The following is a 13151-nucleotide window of genomic DNA, read 5'->3' on the forward strand; positions in this document are numbered from 1 at the left end:
TCGTTACATATAGAGAAAACATTATATATAAACACTGGGATACATCTAAGCACATTTATATATAGGAACAATAAGTTTATTCCCTGCTGAAAAGAGAAGAAAGAAAACACAACATTTCGGCCGTGGAGCCTTCTTCAGGTGTGATATATCTTCATTTATATATACACAAACAATGAAACTAAATTTGAATTCAATATTGTTATCCCATGCATTGCAAAATGCATTTTAGACCTTGAGAATTATATTTGATTCACCAAACCTCAGTCAATGAAGAATAACAGGCAATGCGAAATACTTTTGCTTTTTTTTATTATTAGAAAGGACAGTTTCTCTTCCCCTCCCTCAACAATAGCTTTTACCTTCATTTTTTCATGAACAAAATCCACAATATTCCAAATATAATTTGAAAAGTGTTATAACAAAGAAAAAATGGCCAGGCCAAAACCATTCAAGTCCAGAGCTGAAATCATTTTTTCTTTGCATTGTCTTAAAAGCCACAAAATAAAATTAAAATTATAACTCCCCTCATACACTTACAGCTTATAAAGATGACAAATAAAATTAGGTTATTTCAAAACAATTAAAAATTATTAATAGTGTCCCCTTTTCGTCTATTCTTGAAAAGTGAAAGTCATTGCACTTTAGATTGTCATACAGATGTACTGTAAAAATCACTGGAAGCCTTTCATCCATTCTTCTCACTCTAGTTTTTGTCCTCTGTGACCCATCATGCATTTTATTACAGAATACAAAGCATCGATTTCTATACATTTTGAATGTCCTTATTTTAATGAATCCCAAGTAGTATGGTGAATTGGTGGGTAGCACCGCTACCCCCAAAACATCTGGGGTCTGAGTTCTGTTCTGAGCTGAGCTGGGGTGCCTGTCTGTGCAGAGCTTGCATATTCTCCTTTTGCCAGTATTTTTTCCTCTTGCGCTCTGGCCACTTGAGCTAGATTCTTATTGGCTACTCCTTATATCGTCACTCCGCAATTCGCCAGCTCGTTGAAACATGCCATTATCCTGTGACATATAGTGTACACAAGAAAGTACATCCTTTCCTTCAAAAAATAAATGTACACTAAAATAAGGAATCAAGTCACAAGAGTTCAAGAAATATTTACAGTCACAATTCCACTCAAATGGCTTGTTGAGCTTTTGACCCCTGGAGAAACCAAGTACCACACAGAGATCGTATAAAAATAAGCATTGATAACCAACAGTAATGTGTTCCGAGTTACATGTGATCGTGATATTAATGCTGAAAAGCTCCTCATCCCCTCTTCAGAAAAAAAGTCTTTAGGTAGTTCTTGTGTGACAGCAATTTCCAGATCAGGATCCTAGCTGGTCTTGAAAACAGAAGCTAAAGCTCAGAGCCCAGCGTTCATGCCAATGTCAAAGCACACCAGGAGTCTTGCCGCACAGAAAGTCCATTCTGTTGAGCTATGGATGTTGAAGGGAAGTGATAATCCTCATATTTAACTTCCGGATGTCCAGAGTTAAGATTCTCCAGTTGAGATGAAGCCTGAGAAATGAGATTGTTTTTTAAAGATCTTAGTACTGAATAAAATACAAGAATTTGCATTACGTTTTATAAATCCGTAGAACTATTAGCACAACACTTTCTTGTGTACATAGTGAGGCCACAGACTAGTCTAGTGTATATTTCTAATGCGTTTAGGAATGAAAAAATGCTGCGAGCACAGATCCACTGTGTTGGGAGTGAACTAAAAAACATCCACTCTTCCTGGGGGACCAAAAACACAGTTTGGCTAAACGTCAGCACTGAAGATGAGCTTGCAGTACTTTACGGAGCAGGTCTAACGAGGTCTTCAGCTACAACAGGCAAAACAGCAGTTTTCACATCTTTACCTGAGTTGCAGACACCACAGTCTGGCCAGCGAAAGGAGAGGGGGCTGTGCCAGGCTCGCTCTTTATGGTGGAGGCATTTTCAGAGAGGGTGAAGGAGGAAGGCGAGTTGGTACCAGAGGCCGAGGAACCTAAAATCACACGCAAAGGTGTAAATTAACAGAGCAGCACAAACCTCTTAGAATCACATTGCTATGTTATCATACATATGTGACAAGTTAGTCATGTATTTGTAGTAATCATACAAATATCTGTAAAACTAACTATATATAACAATCTCTTGCATTTTCATAAGGCTTTGCAGTAGATTTGTAGAAATAAGCTATATAGATACATTGCAGAATGATGTGAGAAGAAACAGCTTTACATAAACATGGTAAGAGATGCTGAATGGTGCCCTGTTCTTATCAGAATGGTTAATTGAAGAACTGATGTGAATTTGAGCTGTTGAGAGCTAACACAAGATTAATATTCAGCACATTATCTGAATGGCTGGTTCGGGTCCCCTATCCCTGCTCCAGCCCTGCTCCACTATGAGATGTGTACATTAAAGAATGAAAGATTGCAAAGCCACGTAGTAACACCTCAGTTTTGCTGTGCACGGTTGCTATTGCCTATTGTTCCAAAACAGAAAATAAGATGTACCTGATGAATTTTTGGATTTATTAACATTCTTTGGTTTTCTTTTCCTGGTTTGGATGCTTTCTTTCTTCATAGCCAGTGGTCTTGGAACCTGAAACAAGACCCTACAGTTAGACCCGACTGCACGTTTCCTGCAAGGTGGCTCACAAGAGGTATCCATGTAACTGCTCTGTTACAATAGCCATCACGCGCTGCTACGGGTAAACACAACGTGGGATTTCAACAGTCCTAAATGCCATGCACTGGCCAAAAAAGCATGCATTGGTTTGTCTTTCTTTTTCTTATGCTGTGCCCGGAGTGTCTGAGCTTTTATTTAAAGGCATTTTAAAAATCAAAGCCTGAGCAAGAACCTCAACAGTGCGGATTACAGACAGCAGTTTATATGCAGACAGCAGCAGCATAAACGGACGCAGACATACCCCGTGCAGCTTCATGTAGAGGCCACAGGCATTGCACACGGGCTCGCCCTCAGCGTTCCTCCTCCACAGGGTGGTGGTGGTGGTGTGGCAGTTGGTGCAGCACAGGCCAGCTCGCCTGGAGGAGGTCTGCTGGAGACAGGAGACAGACAGCCGGTCAGCGGCCGTTCGTGCATGAACACCGTTTCTCGCGGAAACACAACAGTGGTTCTGAAAGCTCAACAGGAGTTCAAAATCCCAAAACAGAAGGGAAGGAGGAAACCAGGTCCATAAACGCGAAACAGCGAGCAGAGTGGGTGTTGTCAGGATTTTGTTTTCGCAGGACTTTTTGAGACGCAGAAGCAAAGTTAACTCACAACCCTTAAACGAAACAAAATGACCAAATTAAAGAACACCCTCTGACAGCTGTGATGCCTGACTGAGAGGGGAACGTGCCAGATGGTCTACTTTGTTTCTGAGGAAATAAAAATGCCACCCTCATCGCCTGCGCACCTTTACGACACCCAAATCACTGTTCTACCCGAGCTGTATATCAGGGCTCAGCGACACAATGTGCCCTATCATTACTTCATGACATTTAACAAGCTACACAAGCTCTGATGTGTAAAACAATACCACAAAAACAATCATACATGTGTCTGGTATTGATCATTTGGAAGACTTTTGTTCTTATTTCCAGTGGATAAACCAGTGTTTTCACCCTTACACTTAATTCCTGTTCTGTCAACCATTCCAGTATTTTTTTGTGATTACAAGGCCTATGTTCTCAGCTAAATGTATCCTCCCCACATTTTTAATTCTGATTCACGAGATCACAGCCTTCACATAAAACACCATTTAAACGTCATCTTGCGCATTCTCATTGCTCAAGGTCAATAACTGCCAGCCCACACACCCTCCTTTACAATTAATTATATTTACCTTATTTAACCAATACAAGCCCCACAGAGTCCGCAGAGCACAAAAGTACTACAGGTGTACTACATTGTGATAACTACTGAATTCCAAGAGCTATGGGGTTTTAATGACAAACTAAGATGCAAAATACGGTCTCTAAAACAAAAAAAAATTGGCTGTTGCACTAACACTAGAAGACATCCCAAAGAGAAGAAAAGGACACAGTACATTGTTTTCTTTTTTCATTTAGTCTCACCAAAAACAAGTAACCAAGGCCACAATCTCTGAAGGACGAAAACTAAAATTATTTATCGCTGGTTCTCAAGTAGTTTATTCCTGGGAAAGAGGTCCCTGAATAACTCCAATTGCAAACTTGACCTTCTCAAGGAAGTTGTTGACCTTGTATTGTGTATGAGGTTTTCCTCCATCCCTTAACACGCCTAATTTGTGTATTCAACAAGACTATCCAAGGCTCATTAGAAACGTATGAAATATAGGCTTGTGTATCCAAGGCTCATTAGAAACGCCTGAAGCCAAAATACTTTTATGTACACATTTCCTGTTATAAATTTAAAGTTTTCTCCGAAAATAACGAAAAGCCGAATTTGCCTCGTCTACGCAATACTTTTATTGCAATTCTTGTTCATAATGAACGGTATGGCGCAAATGAGCTCACCTTATTGTGAAACATTTTATCGTTAAGAGCAGACCAACGAAACAGAAATGGAATTCATGAGAATTAGAACCTTCGGCTTATGAGTTTTATAGGTCTATTATTCTAAAAGTACCGATTTCTTAAATTATCCAAAACATCAAACTTTGTCGTTCATTGTGATAGAGGGAAATGTCTGCGTCCGACAAAAAACACAACTTACTAGTCGTTTCTGTGGTTTAATGAGGGGTCTGTTGATACCGTTCATCTTATGGTAGAGTCCGCAGGCGTTACACAGATAGTGTCCTGTGCCATCTCTCCTCCACAGAGGAGTCGAAATGGAACCGCAGTTTACACACTCTCTACCCTCGCCCGGGTACTCTTCCAACAGCTCTGAAACAAAACCACAAAACAGCTGTTCATTCGTCATTCAATACCGCCGGACCTATTACTGTAGGTTTGTAATGCTGAGCACAATAAAAAGTGAAAAGTCAAGCTGAAGGAAAAAATTGCAAGATTAAGTTTATTTGTGAGAAGACCGCTCGCTATTGTTTCCCTTTTATTAAATAATCATAACCACATCGGTGCGGACAAAATCGACATCGTCTGCCCATTTAATTTACAAAACCAGTTTAAGAAAAGTGTACATTGCCGATATGTAAAATAAACTGGGTAGAAAAATCTATTTTTCCTCTCTCAGCACGGAAATAAGGATGTAAACAACATGTTATTTGCAGAAATTACAACTTACTTGTGCTTTAGAAATTACAAGTGCAATAGTATAATATAGGACCCGAACGACAGGGTTGTTTATTTGAAAAACACCGATATAGAGGTGACTTGTTTAATAATACAGAAGGGCATAAAAACCCACAAATTGGAACGAATAATGGTTAAAATAATTGAAGGACTGGCAGTAAAAAAATAAAATAATATTAAAAATAAAATGGATTCTTTGGCTAGAATATTGGTTGCATTTTAAAAACCTCTCTTTTAGTCACACGGATATAAAATGAAACTAGTGACTTCGCGAACGAAAAAGTTTTTTGCGAATGTCAAGAAAACTGAGAACTGATGACTTAAAAGAAAATGGTGTTCATATAGTGTGTATAATTTAGAAATCTTTGCGATAGTCCATGGTAGTCTCATGGTATATTCCTTAGACGTTGCACTAATGTTACGACGGTTAAAATATTACCCTATGGCTAAAAATATGGTAAAAAAATAATCGAGTTTTACAGAAAATTCTCCTGCTCGTGGTTATTCATACCCGCAATGGTATTTTTTAATAGCTACTGCATATTCACAGTTAACGATGCACTTTATTATTTACCTTGGTGTGTATTTCGTGTGTATTCGAACTTTCTTGGATTTTAATGACAATAAGATGTATTTCCCAAATGCCGTTTAACCCGTTAATTTAACCTTTACCTTGTACTTTTAAAATTAAATTACACTGAACTATTTAAAGAGCTGTAAAGGGTGATAATGGTTCATTTTAACAGCACAAAGTGTCATTCGCCCAGAATTCACTTATGGTAAAAACAGCCGTTCAAATCAAATTAGCATTTCAATTACGGTGCCAAAACAGGTATGTTGTAGGTAGGTCTGTAATTTCGATATTGTGGATTAGAAAGTAATGAGATTTCATGCTCGAATGTTGATTGAATCCCGCCGTCTTTTGATGAGAGGCCAGACGACTGATGCTATTTAGGAATTGTTTAGGCGACGTGAATTTAGGAGACCACGAGTCTGTTCCAATATAAACCAATTTGCCCCAATAAATGACTTGAAAGGGCTCTCCGCTTTACAAGTGCGATCACCTTCAAACAAAGATGTCGAAACACACACTCCTGTAAAAAGCCCACTGCATATTTCCATATTCACTTGGTGAATGGCGGACAAAATAAAGACCCAACACTCCACAGCTGATTTTGGTCTAATTTCTGTTAGGTTTTCATATTTCTGTGGTTGGCAACCGTCTGACTGTGATTAAAACGTGGCCGAGGAATATTTATTTTTCTCGCAACGTGAAAGGAACGTCTAAAATTGGACTTAAATGTTAATGTTAACGAGAATAAAAAGTAGCCACAGATTGTTCAGAATTAATCTCAACAGCCACAAACCAAATAAATGATTCAAACGCAGTGGTCAGGAAGAAGATGGTAATTATACGGTCAATAAAATCATAGTAACAATCGTGAACGCGCGACGACCTAGCGACTAACCGCCATTAACCTCTACGTGACACCTTTAAAAAAATAATGACAGTATTTAGAGACAACATCAGACTGAGTGAAAAGAGAAGGAAATCGACTTTTACGACATAAGACTTAAAACGGTTAAGAAACTATGGAAGCTTTTATTTTGAGATTTGGATAAATTAGGTATAACATGCACTGTAAAGTCACTGGGCGTAATTACACTCGAATAAATTACATTCGAATAAATGCGGATTTGAAAAAGTCGTGCTGTTGAAGGCGGCTGGCACAAGAGGATTCGAGATCGGGCAATTAATATTAATAATAATAATAAAGAAAACATCTGCATGAGCTCTCTGCTACAGGCCTAAAATGGGGCCCAGTTAGCTGGAACTGCAGCCTCCCTTGAACTATTAATCTCAGCGGTTCAAGTCAATGCAAATATGGATGATACTGTACAGATCTCTGTCGTACTCCGTATAATACGTCTCTTCGTTACGTTACACCCTGAGAAATTCTGAAACCACATCGGATACATACCTAGGCTGGACCTTCTTCCCGACAGTCCCGCTTGCCTGCTCTGCAGGCTGATCATGCTGCCCTCAAAGTGTCCAGGTGACCAGGAGGACGCCATCTCCGGGCTCATGTAGGTAGGGTACGGACTAGAGTAGGATCCATTGACCGAGCGCACCAAGGCGTTTCCATACTGTTCCGCCCGGCTGCCGTTACTGATCACTAAAGGGTTCTGATACGCTCCTTCTCTCACGGTACCGCCGCTGACCGGGGGGCTGTGAGAGTAACTGAATCCCGGAGGGTTGCCTGCGTTAAACGCCGAGGTGTCTGTTCCAGCCTGCGGCCAACCGTGATGGCTACCCAAGCTGTGAGACTGGTGAGCGGAGTCGCAAGTCTGGAGGTAAGGCAGGGTTTGCAGCATAGAGGGTACCCGAGTTGTAGGTACATACACAGGTGAACTCGCAGAGGAGTGGATGTAGTTTCCCGAATCGTGCGCGTAGGGAGGTTGGTTAGGAGCTAAAGCCAAGCTTTGGTACATTATAGCGGCCTGGTGCGGACTTCTGCTTCCCCTTCACTGATGAACCACGAACTGATGTCGAGTCCGGAGTAAATGTCAGAGCACTCCCGAGGTTTTCAGGTGCAGCGGTCCAGTTTCAGTGGAAATCCCCGTGGTCTGGGTGAACAAGGCACAAAACTCTTCAATTTAAATCACAATCAAGAACTGTCCGCGTAATTATAATCTCGTCAGGGCCTGGAACAGAACAAGACAATGGCGGGTCACCATAAACAAAATTCAATCAACACCCTGAGGAGTGTAAGTGCTTATACCTGTGAGTTACACCTTAACACATCAAAACAACTTCAAAGATCCCAACTTCAAGATCCAAAGTGCAACAGATTTTTTTTTTTAAATGAAGGACTATTGAGCAGAACATCTACCTTAAACTAACACAGACGTAGCCTGGTTTTATAAAACCTCACCATTCGAACAACCTCTTTTATATAAAGATCAGCTGAGACGTGAGAAATAATGACAAAGAAAACGTTATTAAGAAATGAACATTTTATATTACTTGTGCAGAAAATATAATGTTTATACATCTTGGAATTCGTATCGAAGTTTTGTCCAATTGGCACTACTTATGTTGCGATGAAGTTCCCCAAAACTTAGCACTAATAATACTAATGACGACATATTCCTATTTGAACTCTTTTAAATTTCCATCGACCACAATTTAATAATTATAAATCTAAAAAAATACATCATTTCAATCACCCGAAGGTAACTCCCGCTTCCACATTGTAAATATCGTCATGGGGGAGAAAAAAAGCATTCAGCCTCATCAACGACAGATAACCGGACCATATCAGACATTTTTTTAATCATAGATCATACAAATCACATAACAATATTGATAACTGTTCGCGAAAGACTAATACAATTTCATCCAAAATCGCTCGTTGCATTATCTTACCAGATAAGAACTGGTGTTGGTAGATAAAGTCAGTAACTTCATTCAGTGAAGCACGCAGATGACTTCCAGCTCGCCGCTCACACGCAGGGTCCAGGAAAGCTGCGAACCGCGCCGGTTCCCTTTTCTTTCAAACCCAACGAAAATACTGCTGAAACAGGTTTTTAAAACAAAATATATATATAAAAAAAACCTAGAGAAGCTCGCGTTGTGAAAACTGCATCCGAACAGCCCAGCGCGTTCCTTGTAAAACGCTGACAAGCTCTATCTGCAAATTGCTGCTGGGTCTGATTATCTCGGATATAAGCGTTCGCCTCGCTGTGACTGGGGGAACTTTACAGCAAGTTATTTGTATGGGCAGGGCCACGTGACCACTCCTAGGTTGGACACGGAGTTCGGAGAAAGTGGGAGTCTACCTGCAGTCCGGATCGCCTCTGGATCAATACTTAACTTCACATTTAATATGATCAGTTCCTCACGGACGCGTCGTAGCTATACGCTGAAACCAGTCTTATGGTCTGATAACGCCTCCAGGCTCTTTTGCATACAATAGCCGAACATTTTACATCTGCGTCTCTGAGCCGGTTAATTAGTAAATGTTTATATCTGGCTAAAAATCATTTTATCTGAACGTGGGTTTTTTTTTCTCTGTTAAATTCCAGGTTTCTCCGGTTTATGGTTTTTAATAAATCCTAAACGGTGTAAATCTCCGAGGTCCGTGACGATAGGGAGACTAGCCTTTTTTTTTATTACAATCAAATGTAATCATTGTAAAAAAGACGAGTGGGACCAATAAAATCGCTATTTGCAAATTTATCTCAACTGTAAAATATGTCAGGTTACGATAACTAATATAATTATAATAAGCGGGATGTATAACTGGTAGTTAAAAAACAAAGCCACGATACTGGGCTTGATGGGATGACAATTTTTATGGATGCAAAATCAAAACTACAATTTGATTGGAGATAAAATGTTAAGAGTTTAGATACCACTAATACGTGAGTCACTGGAGTTTTCCCTCTTGTCTGAAAGTGAGCTTTTGTAGGAGCTATTTTGTCAAGCATTATCGTCACGTATATTGATTTTGATTCGTCGCAATTATGGGCTCATCTTTGATAGGAGTAATATATTATACGTCACCAATGTAAATTAGATTTTACATTTTAATTACTTATTTTCAGTATTTCAAAGTTTAAGGGACTTGAGGGTTTTCAAAAAGCGAACTTTTACCAACAATATCGCAATCGTGTTGTTACTGTACAATGAGGACTATCAGCCCTTTAATTAGAATATTAGAGTTTCTGATATTTAGTCCAATATACAAACTAGATCTTTATAGACACTTTGGCGTGAAATAGGTACTAACATCGCCTAGAATTATGAAGAATAATTATTTTTGAAGAATGAAGAATCAAATTATTTTTGAGCCTACTAACCGTAATTAACTCTTGCTGTATTTTTTTTTTTAATATACGTGGGACGTTAATCATTTCACTCGATAAGACAGATAACAGGATTAATATAACTCGAACTCTGGTGTTGATTTTTTTGTATCGCTACCAGAAAGAGATAATTCTTCGGAAAACACAATGGAAGCAGGGTGTCTCCAGTAGGTTAATGTAAGACGCTTCATTTTAATCATGGAGACGTTCGGCCTTTCGAAGTTAATTATCTACGTCTTTTTCGATCAAAAGCAAAACTGTGGACAACACTTAAGGGTAAAAGCGCCTCCAAATTGTGAAAAAGCAAGAACACTTCAACCGCAACATTTATTTATTTACAAAAAACGAGTTGCACTCATTGTTCTTATTCTTGAATTTCGGGGACCGGGAAATTCACAGCGGTAGCTTTTACAACCCCACAGAAAAATATAATGGCGCATAAGACCAAAATTCAAGCAGCTCCCCACTTAATTCATGGCTACCTACCCAAGATAAAAAAAAACCTAATTCGATAGGTTACAACATGATGAGATTGGGTGTTGGGGAAAAACAGAAACATAAAATGAAGATAAACGGTAGGCAAAGTCGAACTATATATATATATTTTAAACAAAAAAATATATAAAGCAATAAATAAAAATTAATTGAGTGTGAAGCCATCAATTAAAAGTGGAGATGCAAAGCGAGTTTAGCGCGGCGATAACCGCCCTCGACAGTATATAGGTTTTACTCCACTCCGGCAGGTGACCTGCGGGAGAACATGAATGAAATATTCTGAAGAGACGTGTAAATCTTGCCTTTTTTTAAGTTGTGATTTTTAAAAACGAGGATATACTATTATCGACCCTGGTTCCACTGTGGCTCTGCGCACACAGCGACGGAACCGGGAGGCAGAAAAGCGCGGTGTCGTGTCCAGCATTTAATCCCAGACTACATAAACCACTGACTCCGTGTTTTACAACTTTTATGTTTCATTTTTACACTGACCTCACCACAAAGGTCACAAAAATAAATTATCCAGTACAACAGCTTGCATATTAAACATGCGTAGAGATGTCTTTAATAACAAGAGGGCAAGCACGCATTGTGCTGAAATATTTATCCAATCAGCATTTAACACTGTAAAATCAGAACACAAGATTATCTTCGCTTTTCGTCATACAAAGCATGCGTTCAAAACAGTACATCGCTGTTATTAAAACAATCTGGAGCTGCATTTTAAGACCGCTCTGTGCTTTAGTAAATCTAACATGTTGAGCCTGGATGAAAAGGGCAATCAAGATAATTCAATTTCATCGTGCTTGTCCAAATATTAGTTTCTGGCACATTATTCCGCACAGTTCAATTGCAAAGGTTAGTAATTAGCCCCCCTTTGAAATTTCCAGTATTTCTGCAGTTACCTGAAGATACGCTACTGTACATGCTTAAATAACAGGAAATAAAACTGTTACAATACTCTTGTTTCCGTAAGTATTTGGTTTAGCAAATGGTTGATTTTAAAGAATGGTTTTATTTTTGTTCTGCAACCAAGGAGCGGGAGAGCTCCAGATGTAGAAAAACATCCCGTGTAAATCTCCGCTAATTCCATAATAATTCATACAGATCTGTAGCACTGAGACTTGTGAGGGAACAGTATGTAGAACTTTAAAAATTACTTAGAAAATAATTTAAGAGAGTAAGAGAAGTTGCATAAGAAGTTTAAACCCCACTATTTTGATAGAAGCAAAAGGTTCTAAAAGTGGATGTTAATACTTAAACCTACAACAACTCGATTTATGAGGAAACTGACCATTTCTAGGCTTAAGAAATACAACTGAATTTTCTATAAATATTTTGTTTTATATAATATATTATATGTTTTGTTCTATACTATAGCCTAGGTGAATCCATTTCCTCTTGCTGTAAAAACACGGACTTCTAGTATAACTGCGCTGGGAAAAAATATTTAAATATTTGTGATTCTCTATATACAGTATATACACAACCCATCCCGTCTCTTCAGTCTTATTCACTTTTAAAAAACCTAAAATATGAACATTTAAAAGAAAACTACCGGTTGATCACACATAAAGGGGCGTGTGGTCCCAGTACCTCTTTCTGGGTTTACAGCGTACGTCCGAAGTGGCGGCTACGCTCAATTCTAGAAAACACATTTTACCCAGGTAGCAAGCAGCATTTTTCAAATTCAAATTTCAAGAGCTTTGTTGGCATGACCCATGAATTACGGCGCTGCCGGAGCAATAACAAAAAGTCAACATTTACATTTAGACCAATAACATTATTTGAGAGGCTGACGCTCTGTTCCCCAGGCTGTGACAGGAGATCACACAGAGCACACACCGGGCTGCAGGTCTAGAGAGTTTCTTCCCTCCTCCCCGGCTGGGATTGGAAGCTGTTCTGGCAGGTGTGGGAATTCTGGGATTTGGTTTATTTTTGGGTAGAATTTTTTTTTTTTCTCAATGTAATGTCCGAGAATTTCTTACAGTGTCGTAGAAAGTACATTCATGTCTCTGCTTCTCACTGGCAGTGGGAACAGAGTCCGAAATCTGTGGTAATCTTGGCAGGTTTTTCTAACGCTGGCCAAAAAAACTGACCTAAGAAAATCTACCGACTGCTGTTACTCGCTAATCAATCATCTGTTATTGTCTAGATTATCCACTTACCGGTGATAGTAATAAACGTCTTGGTGTTTATCATCATCATCAGTTACCGAATACTGTAGCATCACTTCGCATTGTAGTATCCTGTTGGAAAAAAGCAGGAACTCCAGCACAAGGAAACGCCAGCCTGTGCTGTTCAGGGGAAAGCGGTGACATCACAACCCGTGAAGTACATCGCATCTGGCGCTGCGAGGATAAAGTGGGCCACCGAATCAGTCTCTTGACTCGTCGTGTTTTTAAAATATAAAACAAGAAAATCTGTTTTTTTATCATCTTCCCGAGAATTTCAAGTTCTCCGTAAAAAAGCGCTACTCGTCTGCACCTCTAGATTTAAAAGGTTTAATCTCCAGAATCATTCAGCAAAGTCTGTAAATGTATTTATAC

The 13151-nt window shown here is 39.2% G+C and overlaps 1 protein-coding gene across 4 annotated transcripts; it reads right to left on the minus strand.

The window, feature by feature from the left end:
* Positions 1-292: 292 nt before the first annotated feature.
* Positions 293-12886, minus strand: gata5 (GATA binding protein 5). 4 transcript variants are annotated; one of them, XM_088607657.1, is made up of 8 exons: positions 12771-12886; positions 8666-8813; positions 7218-7941; positions 4700-4869; positions 2931-3059; positions 2515-2602; positions 1873-2000; positions 293-1525 (listed from the first exon to the last, which is right to left on the minus strand). In XM_088607657.1, the coding sequence occupies exons 3-8, from the start codon at positions 7726-7728 to the stop codon at positions 1385-1387; spliced, it is 1167 nt and encodes a 388-aa protein (XP_088463783.1). In that variant the 5' UTR covers positions 7729-7941; positions 8666-8813; positions 12771-12886; the 3' UTR covers positions 293-1384. The 4 variants fall into 4 exon arrangements, with proteins under 4 accessions (XP_088463783.1, XP_088463784.1, XP_088463782.1 ...); XM_088607658.1 differs by lacking the exon at positions 12771-12886 and having other exon boundaries at positions 2931-3056; positions 8666-9154; XM_088607656.1 differs by lacking the exon at positions 12771-12886 and having other exon boundaries at positions 7218-7863; positions 8666-9138.
* Between the last annotated feature and the right edge of the window lie 265 nt (positions 12887-13151).

The sequence above is a fragment of the Lepisosteus platostomus genome, chromosome 15 (assembly GCF_059453375.1).
Source record: "Lepisosteus platostomus isolate fLepPlt1 chromosome 15, fLepPlt1.hap1, whole genome shotgun sequence".
Taxonomy (NCBI): domain Eukaryota; kingdom Metazoa; phylum Chordata; class Actinopteri; order Semionotiformes; family Lepisosteidae; genus Lepisosteus; species Lepisosteus platostomus.